The sequence below is a fragment of the Neurospora tetrasperma genome (assembly GCF_000213175.1).
Source record: "Neurospora tetrasperma FGSC 2508 unplaced genomic scaffold NEUTE1scaffold_5, whole genome shotgun sequence".
Taxonomy (NCBI): Eukaryota; Fungi; Ascomycota; class Sordariomycetes; order Sordariales; family Sordariaceae; genus Neurospora; species Neurospora tetrasperma.
The window spans coordinates 3650216-3670309 of record NW_009799103.1 but is presented as its reverse complement, the minus strand read 5'-3'; the positions used below and the strand labels follow the sequence as shown (position 1 = coordinate 3670309).

Sequence of the window (20094 nt, the reverse complement as noted above, 5' to 3'; positions counted from 1 at the left end):
TAACACGCCCAATACAACAGACTCTGCTTCAGCCCAACCGGAGAAAGTCACCGAGCTCATTTGTCGAAAACATGGCGATGAAGGCTGACATGCTGTGTAGACGTCAAGTTGTTGGCTAGGGGCTTGGCGGTTATGTTAAGAGCCTCACTTGCAACATCTCCACTTTGCGACTCGGTTTGCGTGGCGGATAAGCCTTCGCGGCAAGTGCGCGGGGCGTCCCGCTCCGAGCTGTGGTATGCGGGGGTGTTGTGCGGGAGGTAGGGATTCTTGTTATTGATCTAACATTGAGAGGCTGGATTAGCATTGGATGCAGATAAGCTCATAACAGATGGTCTAGACAAAACCACGCACCCTTGCACCAATAGGTCCCGACCACATCCAGATCAGACAGGCAGTATGAGATATGTTGATGGTGTTCCCTCCCACTCGCTCACCTTCTTGTGTCCCGTTTTGGGACGGCGTAACTATTCCAAGCATTCAAGACGCGTGTCGAGCGTTGCGCAATCGCAAGCATCATGGCAACTGAAAGCGGGAAGCCGACCATGCCCCCATTCCACCCCGTGGAAGTTGAGAGTGCAAGACCATCCTGGTTCCAGCGTGGACGAAGTGAACCGGGTTGGATTCGTCAATCGACATGACCGGCGTTTGGGACTCACGCACCCACGCGAAGAGTAGCATGCTGAAGACGTTGAGGAGGCCCGGAAACAGCTGGAGGAAATGAGGCGCAAGGTCAACATGGGCGAGTTGGTCAACTTTTGCGATGTCATCCAGTCCCAGCGAGACATCCACATCAAGTAACACGACCGAGGACTGGGTCAAGAACAAAGCAAGACCAAGCGGCAGGCCAAGGGCAGCCGCAAGACAGACGCCCGGTCTGGGAGCAAAGGGCCCTCAGGGACAGATTAATAGCTCAGACGGCGTTGCGGGAAAGCATGCCCGAGTTTGAGTGGAGAGCCGATAGTACCAACAACTGGACTGACGGAAGGAGAAGCAACGGCTGAGGCAGCACGCCACATCAATCAGGCCACCTCCGAGTCCAAAGGGAAAGAGCGTGGGCATGAGGGTAGGTAAGTAGGAAGGAGCAAACTGGCAGCACCAATGTCCACTTAGATTACCCCGCAGGAACTCTCTCTCCAGTCCTCTTCCACAGCCTCGAGCACGAGACAGACGTTGTCTCCCAACTGAAGCAGAACCATGGCAATGACACCCCCGACAACTGCAGTGGCTCCCACGATGTCCCGACCTCATCCGCACCGGCGAAAAGCACTCCATCAACGCTATGGATCTCCCCGAAGCAAACCAACTTGAAGAGCTACTACCACAATTGGGACAACAGGCTGATGCCCTCCGTCGTCACCGAGAAAGATGGCCGATTTGCGGAGACCCTCTTCCACAATCCCAGCACAACTTGTTGTGGAAACAACTTCAACTCGGAGGTCCAGATGGTCAAAGTCTCGCTCGACGGGGAGGACAACTGGCTCTACACCACTCGCGAGTTCCCCGACTCGCCCCTTCGACATGGGAACAGGTTCTTGGCTTGGATCCACCGGCATCTCGACGTCGACGTTTCGCAGCTCCTCCGAGCAAAGAGCATCACAGTCCGCGCCTTAAATGCGTCCAAAACGACCCAGCCAGAAAAGCCAACATGTAATGTTCTGGGCCTGGTACATTGTAAAGCCCGAGATCGCCACGTCCGGAGGTCAAGGGCTCGTCATTCCCTCCCGTCATCCTACCGAGGCTGGCTCTGCCGCCGAGACCACGAGTGACAAGAGTCTGTCAGCATCCACGATGACTTTTCTTGGGAAAACTACATGGTATGTTGTTGTTCTTTGTCACTTGCATCCTCGAACTGATATTATGTTAGCAGTAGTATGGACTGACCGTCATTGTGACTCGCCGGATTCCCGTCAAGCTCACCAACAGACGGCAAGTCTTCCCTCATACAAACGCATATACCTTCAGTTTCCTGAAGGAAAGGCTGATCCCGGCTTAGGTACCTGTCAGCACTTCAGAATAGGCTTTGATCTTCGAGACAGGATGCTTATTTGGCAATACACTCCCACTCAACCACTTTTACCAGCCCAAGACAGTCGGGTTCATGGTAACGAATCCTCGAGAAGACCTATCACAAGCCCCCGAAGCATCGTGTACACACCGGCGCCCATCGCCGTCAAGACGAGCACATATTTCTCCAAAATCCGCCGCCATGGAAGAAGTAACCAACTGTTCATTGAGGGACGGCCAGTCTGGAACCTTTGACTTGACAGTGAAGACCTACTTCCCTTCCCCTTCGCAACCAGGCGGCACACTATCCCATATCCTTGACTGCCTTCCCCTCGGATCTGAAGTGGAGATCCGTGGGCCGACAGGTGACATTACCTACCACGGAAACGGCCACTCCTCTGTTTGAGCGGCGCCCCCGACGCTTTTTGCACGTATTTCTCCAGCTGGGCGGGAGCGGTATTATGCCTGGCTACGCATTGGTGGCCAGAACTCTCATGACACCGGATGACCCGACAGAGCTCAGGGTTGTTGACGAAAACACAACAGAGTAGGACATCCTGCTGAAACAGGAACTGGATAGCCTCGAGAAGAACGACGGCGGCAAGATGAAGCAAGGCTGGGAGGGCGAGAGGGGAAAAGATGATGCAGGGGTTCTCAAGCGAAGCCTGTTCAAACTGCATGCAGCGCATAACAACGTAGCACTGCTGTGTGGGCCGCCGGGGTCGATCCAGGGTGTTGTGCTGCCGGCGTTGATAGGTATGTCCTTGAGACCATTCACATTGATTGGATATTCGTTGTGGCTCAGTGATCCTTCTTGTCCTTTATTGCGGCCTCGTCGAGCTTTTCGCTGACCATTTGAAGATTGGGGCTATATTGAAGACTAAAACTTCTTAGGGATTTTAAGCAAACATTGACCGGCCGCGAACAGTCCTCTTTGTGACTTTCTTCTTATCGGATCATGTCTGCTCAATACGGGTTGCATCTGGCTTGGGCCGATGACACGTCGCAGAAACTATTTGTTATTCAGCCGGTCTGTGTGTGAATACGCGCAGACTCTAACGTTTGCCGACTCGCTTGTTCACTGTGTGCGAGGGGGTTCAGCCAATGGTAATTCACGCAGTCCTACCACATTTGTTTGTGTATCTCAAGCTACCTCGAAAGACTACCAAGAAGACCATACTATGACTGCTCGAATTCAGGTAACCGCCGTTAGCCCAAAAGGTATCAAAGCGACGAATCCCATCGAGAAGCTCAACGACCGGCAACCCGAAGGAAAGGATCGATGTTACCTTCAAGTTTGATCGCTCCAAGAAAGGAATGTGGGAGGGCAGAGGACAGGAGGGGTTATTGGCATCGAAATATCATATTTACTTGACCGCTGCCACTTGAACACGCAATTTATCGAACCCGACCTACTTCTTCTGTTGCCTATGCCGACTGAGCTCGAAAGCCAACACATTTTCCGATCATGAGTTCCGCACTGAAGAGGAAGGCACAGTCACCTGTACCTGAGGCGAAGTCGCCAACGGTACAGTCGCCCAAAGGACAAGCTAAGTCGCCCACGCCTGGTCCGGCATCGACCACGCCCGGTCCGGCTTCGCCCACGCCCGGTCCCGTATCGCCGCCGCCGGCCCAATCTGACGAGCCGACCGAACTGTTGCCTGGCGCGCATTGGGGCGAGCTGGTATGTAACTCCTATAGAAACACGAAGGCTCATGGATATTGTTCTCGATGTCCTTTGCTGACCTTATTTTTTACCGTACAGGATGTCCCTGACGACAACGATTCCACTCTAGGTGATAGTGATGTTGAGAGCTCAACGGCGTCGATCTCTTCTACTATTTTGCAATACCGTACGATCAAAGGCAGGACATATCACAACGATGCTGTGTCTGATAATGAGTATTGGTATGTCAGTTTTGGAAATAGTTTGGCCGGGAATCTCGCGGGGCATCAAAGCTAATCGCAGCCCTTTGATCTAGGGGCCCAAACGATGCGAAGGCGATGGAGGTCATGGATATTTACCATCACGCCATGACCCTGATACTTGATGAGAAGCTATATACAGCCCCGCTCTCCAAGGACATCAAGAACGCCCTGGATGTCGGCACCGGCACCGGTAAGGCTCACCCACCTCCTCGCCAGGGCTCACATCGCATTCTTCCCTTTTACGTACCACTCCTCCCTAACGAGTAAACTGCACGGATTGTGTAAGACGATACCTGTTGTACGTAACGGTTCGCTAATGGGGAACTTCACATAGGGCTCTGGGCAATGTAAGACCAAATTCAGGACTCATGATTTGTTGCCTGAGATGACTAACAGTGGCACCTGTAGCGATTTTGCGGATGAATTTCCCAACTGTACCGTGATTGGTACCGATATTTCGCCTATTCAGCCGAGCTGGGTTCCTCCTAACCTCCAGTTCAACATCGACGACGCGACTAGAGAATGGACATATCAACCCGACTTCTTCGATTACATCCATATCCGGTGGCTTTGCGGCACAATCAAGGATTGGGCATCCTTATACAAGGAAGCGTACAAGTGTCTTAAGCCGGGTGGCTGGATTGAGCATATGGATGGCGAAGTGAACGCGGTATGCCTTGACGGAACTATGCCTAAGGAATCCGCTACCTATCAATGGGGACAGCTATGGACCGAGATTCAGCGGAAGACCGGAGTTATATTCAACATGATCAATTCCGGCTGCATGGAGGATGGAATTAAGGAAGCGGGCTTCACCAACATCCAAATCGAAGATTTCCTGGTTAGTTACATACAAATTTGTTGAAGCCGTAAGGCGGGATCGAATGAGAAGGTGGTGATGATTCGAAGGAGGTGGTCAGTCAAAAGTGCCATGCTTGGTACAGAGGACCTACACCTGCCGACCAGACAGCAGTGGCAACACAATCCCTTGCTCTAAATCTAAACCCACGAAGACTAACTTCTAGTTTTTAGGCCCCGACTTCCCCTTGGCCTACGGACGAAAAGCAAAGACAGATTGGTCTCTACCAATCTGTAGCTTTGATGACAGACGTTGAGGGCTTCCTCACCTACTTTTTTGGCCAGGTTATGGGGTGGGCTGACAACGAGATGGCAAATTTTGCCGCTAGTCTTCGCCGGGAGTACAAGGAGTGCAAGATTCATGCGAACATCAAGTGGCGCGTAGTTCGTGCCCAGAAGCCGTTGGACGCCTGAAATCACAAAGTGAGATAACGGTGGCAGGGCGGGTGGGTGCAGGTTACGTATGGTGAAAGTGACAGGGAACATGGGGATGGGGAATGCATGTATCTGCTTCTTTGTGCGAGGTCTTCAATAGTGTAGGTAGGTAGGTATCAATGTCTTTATCACGATCGTCGTCAAGCGTCATGGGTCCCTTTTTGTGGTTTGTCCGGAGTTTGGTCCGGTTCAAGTGTTTGATGAACAAGGTTCACTGCTGTTTCCTTCAGCCTTACCCGTGCCAAACTTCCGACACCCGACATCATTGTCGATGTTGCGCCCCATCAAAGCGTAAGCATACTCACTACTCGAGTTTTTGCCCTTGTGGTCTGTGTCATGCTACTTAGGGCAGAACAGGTGGCTGAAAGGAGGGGTTGACAGCCACTGCCCGCGGACAAAGCGCCACGCGACCACAGATCGGACCGATGGTACAGTACCCCTCCTATCTTGCCCCTGCCGTATGAACCAGTCCACAAAGCTTTATGGACTTGGATTTCTCGGACTTCTTCCTCTTCGCTTGCATCTTCAATCGGCAACCCACGTCTCCAGTCCCTCGCTTTGCCTGACAATTGCTTTCAATATTGTACAAGCCACATACCCCAGGGGTAGCCGCTATTGGGTGGACTGCATTCCACTTGCCCTGACCTAGCAGAGTCTGCCAAGGTCTGCCGGGGTTACATGTAGTCCCGCAGCATGACTTGTCGCTGAGGTGGCATGGGATGTTTGTAGCCAATTGTGAATTGCCTGCTGTGGAACACCCCGTATATCTTCTTCGACAGCCCCCCGCGACGATATTCTGTCTGTGGCTCAGGCCATATTCAGAGGATCGAGGTTACCTTCACGCTTGTTGACCGCTCCTCAAAGTCGAACACAGAAGCGACTGGGGCCACCATGGACTCAGTGATGGGGCAACCGTTTGTATATCTACCGGATCGTCGTCACTGGGAGGACGAATAACGACGCACAATCGACTTTCCTCCATTGCTCGAACTTTGAACATCGAACCAAATACAGTCTCTAGTCATGAGTTCTCCAACCAACAAAGCGCAATCACCTGAACCTGAGGCAAGGTCGCCGAAGGGAAAGGAAAGGTCGCCCACTCCTGGCCCCGCGGATGAATCCTCAGAGCCCTCAGAGCCCGTTGGCCTCTTGGCTGGCTCACATTGGGCGGAACAGGTTCGTGGATTCCACACAAGTTTTCTTCTGGTATCCACCAGAGTTTGAGGCCGCTTGATAAGCACCTAGGTACTGACAAGAATTGTCTCACACGTGCAGGAACACCCGGTTGATGATGATGCCGACTCTGCGCTGGGTAGCGATGTCGCGAGTTCAACAGCCTCACTCAGCTCCAGCATCCTGAAATATCGTACGATCCAGGGCCGTACGTACCACAGTGATGCTGTAACTGATCAAGAATATTGGTATGTTTGATCCAAAAGCAGTAACAGTATGAGATAACATATGAGGCTAATGATGGTTTCGCAACAACAGGGGTCCAAATGATGAGATCGCCAATGAGATGCTGGATATTTTCCACCATTTCATGACTCTGTTCTTGGACGGAAAGCTGTATACGGCTCCCCTCAAGGATAACATTCAGAATGCACTTGATGTCTGCACTGGTACCGGTAAGTTGATGTAATACAAACAATGAACGGAACATGCACCCTTTTGCCCACCTGCAAGTCGACATCGCAGCAGTCAGGCGAAAAAGGGTTCCAAACTAATCACCACATTTATCCTTCTTAGGACTTTGGGCGATTGACTTTGCCGATGAACATCCCAACTGTAATGTATACGGCACCGACATCTCACCAATCCAGCCCAATTGGGTGCCTCCCAACCTTCGGTTCGACATCGAGGACGTAACCAAACCCTGGACCTACCAGGAGAATTTCTTCGATTACGTCCACATTCGCTGGCTTACCGCCGTAGTCAAGGACTGGCCCGCTCTATATAGAGAAGTATATAAGTGTATGAAACCAGGTGGCTGGCTTGAACACATCGACGCCGAGGTCAATCTGGTCTGTCTTGATGGGACCATGCCTCCCGATACCGCCATGTACCAATGGGGTCAAATCTGGTCTGAGATTGGGAGAAAGACGGGCCTGGTCGTGAACATGGTGGATTCGGGCTGTATGGACGCTGGAATTAGGGAAGCTGGCTTTACTAACATCGAGGTGGAGGACCTGCTTGCCCCTGTCTCGCCGTGGCCTGCGGATAAACGGCAAAAGGAAATCGGCCTCTTCAACTGCGCGTTCCTAACGCAGGATATTGAGGGCTTTTTGACATATTTTTGCCCGACGGTGTTGGGCTGGACGGAGAAGGAGACGTTGATTTATGCTGCGATTCTGCGGAGGGAGTATAAGGAGTGTAAGGTCCATGCAAACTTCAAGTGGCGCTTAGTTCGGGCCCAGAAGCCGCTGGATGGTTGAAGGGTACTGACAGTCTGCAAGGGTTGTATTGCTGTGATTAAGAGAGCCTCATATATACTTCCATGTTCACTGTCTCCGGGGAAAGCGTCCAGACATGGACAGACACGGATATTTTTCCTTTTTTTGAACAGGATCTGCATACGTCAACGGTCCCTGAATCTCACCCCCCCCCCCCCCCTTCTCCTTTCGCTTGATGAACGAGGTCCACCATTCATTGCTTCTTCAGCCTTACCCGCTGTGCCACTTACACGGCACACGTGTAGATTACGTACATACCTACTACCTTCGGTACCGTATTCTAGAATACCTCTACTCAATTGACATCCACTCAGAAGACTGAACCGTGCCGTGCCGCTCGGCAAAGCTCAACCATCGCATCGCAACTCTAGGTCCTTGCGTCACCTTGCTTCCGCTTTCGTCACATATCATTTTTTTATAGGTACCTACCTCTACGATATCATTCGCGACGGAGCCAAGGACAAAAAAAAGAGAAAAAAAGAAAGAGTTCCCTACGGGCCCACTCACTTGAAATTATAGGTATACATGCCCTCTGGATTAGTCTCATGCATGACTTCCCTTTTGTTTTTATGCATCATTTCCATCCAACCAGACTACCTCAACCCACGTCTGGTTGTCTCTCGCTTTGTTGTCTCGGGACGCATCGATGTGGAACACACTTCCCGTTAGCAGCCCATACCGAACCATAGAGGTACCGTAGCCTAGGAGAGAGGGGACTAGTAGGTACTCCTACCTACCCTAGCAGGTCTTTTTTTTCGGGTTTCACACTGTTAGGTAACTCCTGGGTATTACTTGCCATAGCATCTCACTGCTACCTACTTCGACTTGGGCTTACCATACACTACCTTACCTTACTGTACCTACCTAGGTACATTTCCGTACCCTGTTGAAATGAGTCTGGTTGCGTGCTGGACTCTGCATATGGGAGAAACCCCCAAGCTGTGTAGTTGCTAGGTAGTACATGCCCCTGCGAACAGGTTAGATCCTTAGATACTTCTAGGTATCTAGGCTGTGTTAGCATTGTGTAGGTTTTCACCCCTTGCTCCCTGATGTCTTGATGTCATTCCTGTAAGAACTGAGGTTCATCCTTTTGGTTTTTTTTTTTTTTTTTTTTTTTTTTTAATTTCTTTTCTCTTTTCTTATGTGGTAGAGTACCTGCACTGTTATCTTGCTGCTATCGTCAGGTGTTCTGGTGCATCAACAATTCAGTCACTATCAATGCTTTCTCTTGACACAGGATCGTTTAGGCCAAGCTGAGCTTTTTGTTTTATATATTTTCCTTTTTTTTATTTTTCAAATTTTCTTTTTCTGGTAATGCCTTTTCTTTGCTCTTCATGTTTTCTCTTCCTCTTTCTTCAAGCTAGTCCTTACTAAAAAATATCCATGTCTTCCGTTCCTTTCTAGGACATCATCAAGCGCGCTTAGATAGGTACCTATGATAGAACTAATTGATCGGCCTTTTGGCCGTGTTCTTAATGGGCCATTGGATCTCGCCATTGCATGTAAAGGTAAAGGTACATATCTTAGTTGGCCAAGAGAAAAGCGTCGTTTTTTTTTTTTTTGGGGGGGGGGGGGCTGCTTCCTCTCGTCAATCCTTGGAGGTGATTTGGAAAGTACCCGAGCACTCAAAAGTCGCAAGAGCGGAGCAGGCACAGCACGCGACGCCCTGGATGGTATTCAAATAAGCTCAATGCCATCGCCGACTTGACTCCGTCTCATGCTTTTACACCGGGAAAGTAAAATTTCGATGACGCAGCAGCCATGACGTCTACACGTGGTCCCACAGGGTTTCCGGCATTTGCCTCTCTTCCTAGGTAGCTAGCTACCTCTGATCAAGACGTGGAAGACTTTACTCTCCAGTTTCCAAAGTCGAGCAAAGCCGGCTTGGTTGAGTTTGAAAAGGAAGACATAGTCTGCAAACCAGCGGGATGAACCACCCAGCTTGTGGATGTCTAGAGGTATCCTAGAGCGCACACGCTCAACCGATTCGATGCTGTCATTTTAAATTTTTTCACCCTTTTCCATTTGGCATCTGTATTACCCCGTTTCTATATACCTTCTGAGTCCTCCCATACCATCAGGTGTCTGTTCTGGAAAGGCTTTAAATTCCAGTTGTCCACCATGTGTGTTGTGATCGTTATCATCCGATTTCGAGACATGGTGTTCTCGATTGTGATTTTGGACGAGCCCAGCGAGTAGGTATACGAGATTTGACGTTCGGCAGGAAGGAAGTCGAGCAATGTGCCCTGGCTCTCGGACGTGAACGTCAAGATGCAGCGCGATCTTTGCACAAAGGACTCGACTACCACAGATTTTTTGTTGCAACACATCATCATGATCACCACAATCGCATGAACCTGATCCGTTTTCTTCGTCATCATCAAATGTGATTACTATTACATCTATATACATGCGTCTCCCATCGTTGATATCAAAGCATCCTGTTCATTCCCATCCAATCGCAAATCCAAATCAACCGGCCTTCCTCAACATGGAAGTTCCTCTCCAAATCCTGTCCAGGACATCAACTGCGGGTATCTTGCCATCCAGCCCACCGGGCATCCGGGCCTGTCTTCCCTCTCCTCCACTCCCACACAGAGCAGCCACTGCACTGCACTGCACTGCAAAATCAGCACATGAACCGATAAACCCGCTTCCACCTAGGCCACCCCATCCTCTCCTCCTTCTCCTGGGCCTTGATAATGCCCAACCGTCCAAAATCTCTCCTTCCCGTATCTACATCCATATCCTCAATCCTCACCCACTTCGTCTTATAGTACCACTTATGCACAATCGTACAAATCAACACCACCGGAATCGCCAAGCAGCTCACAAAGAAACTGCGCACCCGCTCTTTGGTCGTCAACGGTGTGTCGCCCTGATGGAGCGGGTCGATTGACACCCATATCTGCGTTACCAACACCAGAACGTTGAGAATAAACCCAATCCACGAACCAATCACGCCGCCCTGTGCTTTAAAGGCAATGTCTTGCACCGAGCGGTGGTTGTACGCCCAAGCTTTGCGAAGGCGGATGTGCGCGAGACAGGTGGATGCCCAGGTCAAGATGGAGGACAGACCCGAGATAGCCAGGAGCCAGTCAAAGATGTTTTTCTGCGAGGGGACGTCGCCCAGGTACGCGAGCAGGCCGACGGCCATGGTAACGAGGATGGCGACGATGGGACGGCCGCGGCGGTCGACGTAGGCGAGGATGGCGGGAGCTTGACCTAGTTCGGCCAGGGCAGCCAACGTGCGGGAGGAGCCATAAACGGCGGAGTTACCGACGGAGATAACCGAGATGAGAATAACGCCGTTCATGACGGAGGGGAGCACTGTAGCGCCGGCGGATTCGATGGCGATGACAAAAGGCGAGGCGGAAGCGTCGGCGATGTTTTGGGCGTTGAGGAGACGAGGCTCGTTGTAAGGGACGAGCAGACCGACGAGCGTCATACTAACGATATAGAAGAGCGAAATACGCCAGAAAACCTGCTTGATAGCGGTGGGGAGCGATTTGCGCGGGTTGGCGGTCTCGGCGGCTGCCAGGCCAACGAGTTCAGTGCCGGCGAAGGCGAAGGCGGCGGTGACGAAGACGGAGCAGAGACCTTTGAAGCCGTTGTGGAAGGCACCGGGGTCCTCCCAGTATTTGCCGCCGATGTAGCCTTCGGTGGGGGTGCCGCCTATGTTGATGACGATACCTAGAAGGCTTTTGGAGGGGGTGGGTGTTAGGTTGATGTGGGTGTCGGGGGTGAAGGGAGTGGAACGTGTGTGTTCTGGTGAAAAGGGGGAAGAAAACTCACATGAATCCTACCACCGCGGTAACTTTGATGATGGCAAAGATGAACTCTGCCTCGCCGTATCCTTTTGCGCCAAAAAGATTGATGATGAAGATGATGACCAGGAAAATGGTGACGAATATGGCTTTGTTGATTTCTTTATTCCAGTACCCTATCGTCATGGCGCCTGCTAATACTTCGAGTGGTAGTACCCCGATCCATTGCAGAGCGTAGCTGCAAGGAAAAAAGTGTCTGTCAGTATTTTCTTCTTCTCCTTTTCACGACGAACTCGAAAGGTGGCTCGACTTACTTCCACCCCATGGCAAATCCCCAACTTGGATCCAAGAATCTCGTCGAGAAGGCCGAGAAGGATCCGGCTACGGGGAAAATGACGGCCAGCTCGCCCAAGGCCTGTATCGTGCAAAACAACATGACGCCAATAATGAGATAGGCAATCAACACACTCGCTGGTCCGCCGTCGCTCAATGTCTTTCCAGAGGCAACGAACAAACCCGTCCCGATGGACCCTCCAATGGCAATCATCTGCAGATGCCGGCCCTTTAGCTCTCTAGCCAGCAGCGAGCTGGGCGTGTTTATTTTGCCAGTTCCCGGGCGCAAGTCATAGTATCTCGTGCCGCCATGGCCGCGCGAGATGCTGTGGGAAGAGTAGCCGTGTGAGCTGGTATTGTTGTCGTCGTCAAAGTCGAGATTTTTGTTGATGGTGCCGTCGCCGCGGCGGAAGGAGTCCACGAAGCGGCTCATCGTACCGTGGAAGCCTCCACCCGCGCCGTCACTGGCAGCAGCAATAGATTTCGAGCGGCCATGACTGCCGCCAGGTGATACATCGGCAAAGGACTTGGTTCGGGGAGAAGGGGAGGCGCCGCCGAGGGTGAAGCTGCTTGCCTCGGCTATGCTGTGCTGTCGACCACTGCGACCATTACCACTGATTCCAAGTCCGTGAGAGTGTGAGTAAGCACTGAGCTCGATATCCTGATCGAATCCAGCCATGTTTGGGGATAAAAAAGGAGGGTGATTTGTTCGCTGGTTACATTGACACTGATGACGTGAGGGTATCCTTCATAAGGAGTATGTTATGAGTGATGGTGTCTGTGGTGAGAAAAGAACAGACCAGTCAATATCAAAGGAGTGAGATATCGCTTGGCCTGACACACAGACTATGGTACACTGTACGTGAACCACAGCTGTCCACCGCAGGCCAGAAGCTGATGAATGGGCAGGGTTATAGGTAGTATAGGAAGGGGTTAAAGGTGCCTATGACACGCCTCAAAGGGCCCTGGTTCCGGTCTCCGGGGTGGGACCGAACTGACGGGATCGGATGGAGGATTTTTTTTCTTTTCTTGTGTGAGTTACCCAGTGTGAAGTGGGATCGGGTGGTATTGTAATGGGGGTTCCGGATCGACGCTGGATGTAAATGTAGTATATGTAGAGTGCTTGTTTGAGCAGGTAGGAAGCAATGCTACCTCTTTTTTTTTTCCTCCAAGTGTTGATGTGATGACAAAGGGCTGATGGACCGCGGATGTGTGTCCGCTTCAGTAGTCTCTCTGGAAGACAACAAGAAGCTTCTCTCGAAATGGTATTTGCCCCGCAGGAGGTGTCTTCGGTTGCGTGTAGTGTAGTGTAGTGTATCTGTGTGTGGGAGAAATCGAGTCGACCCTGGTCTTATCTTGAACTCCGAGTGTCTGGGAGCCTTCTAGGTTCCCCTCCTTCCCGAGAGTGAACTTGTCCGCCCCCTGCTGTGCGTCAATGTAGAGACCTAGTGGTCAGTCTAGTCTGGCTTGGACTGGGACGACTTCTGCATGTGTTAATTATTAGCCTGGTCTGGTTTTTATCGCAGCCACGCGGTTGGCTGGACCTCTTGACACTCTTCCACGGGAGCTTCCACAATGATGCCCAGATGATGATGGTGATGAAGAAGCGAGCTGCGAGTCCTCTCACTCGTTCACACCCCTCCTATCCGGTGTTCCGTGTCAGACGTCTATTGCCCCTGAATATAGGGCTTGGGTGTGTGTGTGTGTATGTGTGTCTTTATTGGAAGATGGCTTTTTCTTTTTCCGCGGCACGGCAGGATCACGGGCCGTGGATTGCTGCAGTGTCCAGTCAGTCTGACAGTAGTCTTTGGTTCTCCCTGGAAATTGAAGAAGAAAAACTGAAGGCGACACGGCAAGCCGATGGCCGCGGACGGGCGAATTGGCAAAACTGAAAGTGCAATCAATCAATCAGTCACTCTTGCCGAATTCCAAAAATGAAATGCCAGTGGAATTTCCCCACACCAACTGAATCCAGCTACCCACAGTTCACAGTTTGCAAAGTCGGGAAAAAGTGTGAAGGAGCATCCCGCCCCTCCTTCCCTTGCCTTGTCCCAAATTGATCAATTGTCCCTCCAACATCAATCATCCCCGACCTCGGCCAAAGCTCGCGCTATCAACGCCCACCTCGCCCCTCGGGCCCTCTTGGCGCCAAGAGTAAATGACAAGTCTCCACTCACAACCAACAATGTCACATTGTCGCACAATGGCTCGTGATTTGCTCGAGCTGAGGCTTTGAAAGAAGTCTGTCACAAGGGACCTTTCCGCTTTGAGTTTCATCCTTCTTTTGGGGACCGACCGTGATCAAGGGTCCCCCAGAGCAATCAGGCCTCCAGCTGCCAACCTTATCTCTTCAACCGGTTCTTGCGCCATTCCTCTCCCGACAGGGGGTTTGTGGCCAATGAGGTTGTTGATTCACCAAAGTGTCACATCTTCCAATGACTTCAAGATACTTCTTTTGTATCCAAGCAGCGCGCTCTTGGCTTACTAACGAGGCTACAGATTATTTAATCCCAAGGTCATGAAATGCTCTTATGGGCCGGGAGAAAAATGGCGCAAGAAACTAATTACAGAGATGGCTACGTTTGCGAGCTCTCGTCGGGTAAAAGGACTGTGTTCTGTACATAGTACATGATTGATCGTCCATTCATTGTGCGTGGTTTTTTGTTTTTCCTCTTTTTTTTGTCATTTTTTTTCCACATGATTTACTATGTACACTACCAAGTGCTGAAGAATCGGCAAGTTGGACCGACGCCATGCTCCCTCCCGTCACTACACTACAAGAAAGAAGGAATATTCTGCCGCACGGGAATGGCGCACTTTTTGCGATTGATTTACAAACATCGATCGCATGTCTTCATCGCCCTTGTCAAACGCCACCAAGCCACTCAAATCGCCCTTTTTTCTCTTTTTTTTTCTCGGTGACTTCCGAGGATCCCCAATGGCTCAAAACCTTTGCGACCATCCTCCCTTAATGCCCATCTATCACCCAGCAAGAAACCAATTGCTTTCCCTCAAACCCAGTTTACCTCTCGTCCTGAATCGTGTGGAATGGCGATCTGTACTTTTAGTGATGGGTGGATTTCGTCATGGAGTCCTGGGGGGTAATCGCTGTGGTCCATTTATTTGCGCTGTGCTTAGGAAAATCAGTGGGGGTGATGGGGCCCCCTCGACCCCTCGCGAACCCGGGGTTTGCCCATTTTTTAACCCTGTCGACGTCCAAGGGGGAGCCCAGCCAGGGGGGCCAGAGCTCTTTATCAACGCCCATTCGACACTCGATGAAAGCACAGGCGCTACCTAACTTGCTAACGCATCGTCAGCAGCATATCAGCGTCGTCACATTTGTTAGCGTCATATTCTTTTGTTCATCATGCCTTTCTGGGATCTGGGGTCGAGAGAGGGCTGCTGTTCTCTCCCCCCTTTCGCTTGTTCCGTTCCTCCTCTTCGGACTCGGACCCATTCGTTCCCCTTCCTTGCCACGAGGGAAAGCTGCCGATAACGGGAAGCTACACAGTACAGTACACTACCTCGTCACACGGAATTCCGGTGTGCGCTCTAATTCCGTTGCGAGGCCTGGATAACCACGTTTTTGTGAAAGATGTGATGGATGGCCTGCCCGGTCCGGGGTCGGGACCGCGACGACCTCAAATCCAAGCAATTTGCCCCAAGTTAGGTACACTACTAGTGTAATGGTAAAAGTCCAGAATAGCTTTTCATCTGGCCTAGTCCTTGTCACCAATAACCCCCCAGGCCAACAAGACGCTATACACCAGGACCGCCGATATCTAACGTCTAGAACCAAGGTAATCACCTCCTCATTAGTTCTACCTACTAGTTTAATGTATCAACGAAGCGAAGAAAGCCACAGAAGGTCCGAGCGAGCAACCATCATATCAATAGGTATAGGTAGATTCGGCAAGTAGTGTAGACTAGGTAGTCGGCCTCGAACCCGGCGAACGGCTGAGGACCATTGCCGACAACGGTAAGCACTTCGTTGTCTACACTATCTTTCCATAAAGTACCCTTTCCAAGGAGGGGCATTCATCCGGTATTAGAGGTACCATGAATACACTAGATATGCAAGCCAAGTGGAAGCTACGTCAAAACGCCGGAATAATTACCGTCGGCAATGCCTTCCTTCTCTTCCGATTGGGAGTTGGTTCGTGCAAGTCTTAGCAGGTGATCCTCGTGTGTTTCACGCAAACTTTGGCAGTTTGGCTGTGGTGGATAGCAGACAACTGAACGAAGTCTAGACTCGTGGCGATCATTCAACACCGAGTATGTACCATGGCTGGTACTGCACTAATTGGGAATAACAAGAACACACTCACACGATGATTCTGAACTGCATGAACTGCATGAACCTGAGATGCACTTGAAGCAGCTTGTATTTTGTAAATGCTACCGCCGTATGGTAGGTAACCAAGTAAGAATAAACAAAGACAAAGGAAAATAGGTATCCAATTAAATCTCCAAACATCATCTTCATCATCGTCATGTCCCATATACCTCATCCAGCACCATAGATACCTAGTTCCAACTTCATCGTCAAACCTCTTCCCCCTCCTCGTGCTCCTTGCCCGGCAACGACTTCAACAACTTGGTCGTCCCCCTCGCCACACCCCTCTCCCCCGCCGTCATCACCCTCGGCGCCTCCCTGATCTGCTCATGATGATGATGATGATGATTCTCGTAAAGCGGACTCTGCGGGACTCTCCCCCCATCATGCTGCGCCCTGAGATCCGCCTCGTTGGCCTGCGTGACCGTGACGCTGATTTCCGTCGTCTTCATGACCGTGCCAAAGTACGACATGGCCTGCCCGATATGACCACCACCACCACCATATTCTGTGCTGCCGCCGCCGCCGCCACTACCAGGCTTGGGGATCAGGGATTCCTGGGAATCCCGTTCTCGCGGTTTATTTTCATGTGGTGGCGGTAGGGTGCTCGACGCCACGCTATCGCGGGCTTCCAACGACAACGACAGGTCTCCACCATGAACATGTTCATCGTCGTTGCTGTGGCCGCTGCTGGCAATACTACCACTCCCAGCAGTAGTATCTGTCCTGATGACGATACCCGCCTTGTTATCGCTCCCTGCCTCGGCGCTGACGCCGTACTGCGGGTAGCTTATACTCCCCCTCTTATCATTCATTGTTCTCTCAGCAAACGAATTCATCGTTGCCGTTGTTGTTGTTCCAAACCCACCAGGCTTCATCGAAGAAACAGTCTTCCTATCCCTGCTTGAGCTCCCATAAGCGTTGTACGCAGTCTCCGCCCGCGAGAAATTGCCATATCCATGCTGCTGCAGCTCATGCTGATGCTGCGGCTTGAACTTTTTCTTCTTGGGGCCCGTGTCGCGTACAAACGTGCCCAGCGCAATCGCGTTGTTGACAAACGTGGCCACGAGAATCTCCGTGCTGGCCCACATGGTGCGCGTGCCTTGGTATCCCCTTTCCGACAGGATGTTGGGCACCCGGTACAGCGTGATGCAGACGGTGCACAGCCCTAAACAGAACAGGGAAACGAGGAGGATTTTGCGCTTGAGCTTGATGCGCGACTGGATCAGGATCGGGATGGGGAAAACGACCAGCAATAAATCAGTCAGGACGCTGCTGGCTGCTACGACGAGGAGATGCGCGTAGGACTGGCGGCATTGGCCGCCCGGGTCGGGCGTGACTTGCCAGTAGTGCGTCACGGGGAAGCATTCGGAAAGGTTGCTGATGAAGCAGGCGACGAAGGTGCAACCGATGGTGATTTGGAGGAAGCGGAGGGTGAGGTTGTACTTGGTTCGACCGGCGGTGCCGACGAGGCGGTTGAAGAAGAGGAGGGTGATGGATTTGAGAGTCCATAGTCTGTGTCGTGACTTGTTAGCCTTTCTTGTCTACAAATAAAGACTTGAAGAATTGAAGAACCTACGTAGTAAAGTAAAAGAAACGAGTAGCCAAAACAAGCTTGCTTCCAACTACACGCCTGGCTATCGCCTGCTCAGACAGGTGCAGTCCTTCCTTGTTCACGAGCTCGACGTTGTTGGTGCCGTATAAGAGAAGCACATGCACACATGCGACTCGAAGGTACATGGGGATCAGGGCGAGAGCGGCGATCTTGTCCTCGAGAAACAGCTTTTCCATGCGCACATAGCGCCCAACCACACGGAGAATGATGACGACGGTGCAGAAGAGGGTGAGCCACCAGCTCACGAGCAGGATGGGCTTGTCGTCGCTGAACGGCCGTAAGGCTGGTGGGTCCGTGTAGATAGACATGTCTGTCTGATATGTGTCGTTGTTTTTTATAAAGTGTGTTTATGGCATAGTTATTGGAAATGATCGTCGGTTGAGTGAGTGGCTGTCAGATATGTATGGTGGTGGTGATAGTGTGAGGGAGTGTCGAGCCGTTGGTGGGTAAGGTAGATAGGGAAAGAAAAGACAAAGTTTGTCCGTATGTAATAGTGAGGGCGTGTATCATGCCGTGTAAGTCCAGTCGTCCGGTTCCGAGTCAAGTCCACGCTCACAGACAGTGAGCCAGAAGAGGCCTAGTAAATTGAAGATGACAGACGACCATGGCTGTTTGACCGGCTGAAGTGTTGAGGAGTGTCGGGAGGGAACTCTTCGCTTCCGAAGCGAGTTGCATTTGTCGATGGTGGTCAGGTTCGAGAAGCCCGAGTACGCTAGAGATTTCCTCCAGACCCAAGAGCCAAGTATGTAATCACCAGCGCTAGAACCATTCAAATAGAGTCACATTCTGCATGCAATGCTCATCCAGAAAGGGTTGTCTAAGCCGGGTTACCAAAGACGGCTTGGTTTGCACGAGTCGAGTCCTTCTCTTGCATCGGCCTGTGACTGGCTGGACCCATCCTAACCCGATGTTCCCTAGCTATTTCCCTTTTGGCCTATCTTTGCAGTTGGAAGGCTTCCTAGCATCGAGCCGGCGCCAAGCCCCCGGTCATGGTGTATGGAGTCCAGCCCACACCCCCATGCTGCCATCTGAATGGTTGCCGCAACTCCATGATGTGCGTCGAGGTGGTAGTGGACATGAACATCGTGACGATTTGCGTTCCACAGGATCTTCATACTTTGCGGGAATTATGATTTTTTTTGTTCGTTCCGTTCTTCTCGTTCTTTGTGGTTTGGGTTCCTGACATGAACTAAACTCTTCAAGTCCCTGTCTTTGCATCATGCATTCCCGTGCTGCTTGACTCGATGCAGTGTGGCTGCATTGATGATTTTCCAGATGGTTCCGGGTCTCACCCAGGAGTATCGGGGTAACAATACTACCTGCCCCTGCATTTTAGATGACCTCTATGTACCACACATAGAAAGTATCGGGGTTTTTGGTAGTGGTGGTGGTGGTGTTGTTGTTGGTGGTTCGGGTCCGGTCGGAACGCCTCCCGTCGTCGTCGTTGGTTCTGCTTCAGATGGCTATGGCAGCGGAGATTCAACCAATATCGTACCGTGCCTGATTGACTGTCATGAGAGATGTCCAAGCCTCTACACTAGAATACCGTCCGTCCGGATGCGAATAAAACGACCGATGTTACGCCTGGCGTGGTTTTTCTTTTTTTCTTTTTTGGATTCCGTTCCGAGACCAGTGTTGATTGAGGCTGTGATGCAGTTGCAGTTTGAAGGCGCTCTAGGCCCCTTCAGAGGTTAGCATTCCGAGTACCGGAAGGCAGCAGCACATCACATTGTTCTGCCGAGTGCCGGATCGTCATTTCGTCGGCGGAAGGGAGTCAATCAACACGCAGTTCCAAGCGCACGGTTTTGGGGCCAAAAGAAGGCCCGACGACTACACGTCTAGTAGTGTACTGTATGCCACTATTGAGAGAGGAAGATAAGGGACATTAAGTGGCAATTGAAGCGAAGCGGAAGCAATGAAGGAAGCGAGCTGTCTGTCTCGTCATCGGGCTGAAACACCAAACGTGGAAAAGACGCAAAAGTGAAAATGGAAAGACGCCATCAGGGCGCAGCAGGGGCAGCAGGGGCAGCAGGGGCACCTAACCCCACGAAATGCCCACCCGCCCCCCCGACACTGGAAAGGACTCCACGCGGCCCGGGGCACCGGGGGAAGGTTCACAGCTGACAGCGCCGGTAGCCCCAGCACTGCCAGCGGTCAAAGCACTACCTACACCTCACTAATAAACCTCAGGTCCGCTATGAATATAGCAGGGGCCAAGGACAGTCCACACTCCCCGCAGTCAGCATGGCTCAGGGCAGCTCCGTATCAGACCCGACATGGAAGCGCCGCCGGGCAAACAGGGGACGGAGACGGGATGTGTCAAGCAACACACTAACACAAAACACACAAATGTTATCGCTAACA

General features: G+C 51.5%; 6 protein-coding genes across 6 annotated transcripts; 3 read left to right on the top strand and 3 right to left on the bottom strand.

Moving 5' to 3' along the window:
• Nucleotides 1-56: 56 nt before the first annotated feature.
• On the bottom strand, nt 57-378 carry NEUTE1DRAFT_140174 (uncharacterized protein; the record flags this gene model as incomplete). The annotated part of the gene is made up of 2 exons (XM_009855408.1): nt 57-278; nt 352-378. 2 exons carry the CDS (start codon nt 376-378, stop codon nt 57-59), a joined length of 249 nt encoding a protein of 82 aa, XP_009853710.1.
• Nucleotides 379-735: 357 nt separating this feature from the next.
• NEUTE1DRAFT_131556 (uncharacterized protein) lies at nt 736-2410 on the top strand (the record flags this gene model as incomplete). Its single annotated transcript, XM_009855407.1, has 5 exons — nt 736-794; nt 1024-1067; nt 1123-1647; nt 1865-1993; nt 2037-2410. 5 exons carry the CDS (start codon nt 736-738, stop codon nt 2408-2410), a joined length of 1131 nt encoding a protein of 376 aa, XP_009853709.1.
• Nucleotides 2411-3414: 1004 nt separating this feature from the next.
• Nucleotides 3415-5372, top strand: NEUTE1DRAFT_117972 (uncharacterized protein; the record flags this gene model as incomplete). Its single annotated transcript, XM_009855406.1, has 6 exons — nt 3415-3688; nt 3770-3912; nt 3987-4123; nt 4268-4280; nt 4342-4774; nt 4966-5372. The coding sequence occupies 6 exons, from the start codon at nt 3473-3475 to the stop codon at nt 5203-5205; spliced, it is 1182 nt and encodes a 393-aa protein (XP_009853708.1).
• A 684-nt stretch (nt 5373-6056) lies between these two features.
• NEUTE1DRAFT_124248 (uncharacterized protein) lies at nt 6057-7661 on the top strand (the record flags this gene model as incomplete). Its single annotated transcript, XM_009855405.1, has 4 exons — nt 6057-6402; nt 6502-6647; nt 6718-6854; nt 6976-7661. The coding sequence occupies 4 exons, from the start codon at nt 6250-6252 to the stop codon at nt 7659-7661; spliced, it is 1122 nt and encodes a 373-aa protein (XP_009853707.1).
• Nucleotides 7662-10048: 2387 nt separating this feature from the next.
• Nucleotides 10049-12458, bottom strand: NEUTE1DRAFT_86690 (general amino-acid permease GAP1; the record flags this gene model as incomplete). The annotated part of the gene is made up of 3 exons (XM_009855404.1): nt 10049-11380; nt 11475-11684; nt 11761-12458. 3 exons carry the CDS (start codon nt 12456-12458, stop codon nt 10309-10311), a joined length of 1980 nt encoding a protein of 659 aa, XP_009853706.1.
• Nucleotides 12459-16132: 3674 nt separating this feature from the next.
• NEUTE1DRAFT_131552 (uncharacterized protein) lies at nt 16133-18038 on the bottom strand (the record flags this gene model as incomplete). Its single annotated transcript, XM_009855403.1, has 2 exons — nt 16133-17630; nt 17695-18038. 2 exons carry the CDS (start codon nt 18036-18038, stop codon nt 16325-16327), a joined length of 1650 nt encoding a protein of 549 aa, XP_009853705.1.
• Between the last annotated feature and the right edge of the window lie 2056 nt (nt 18039-20094).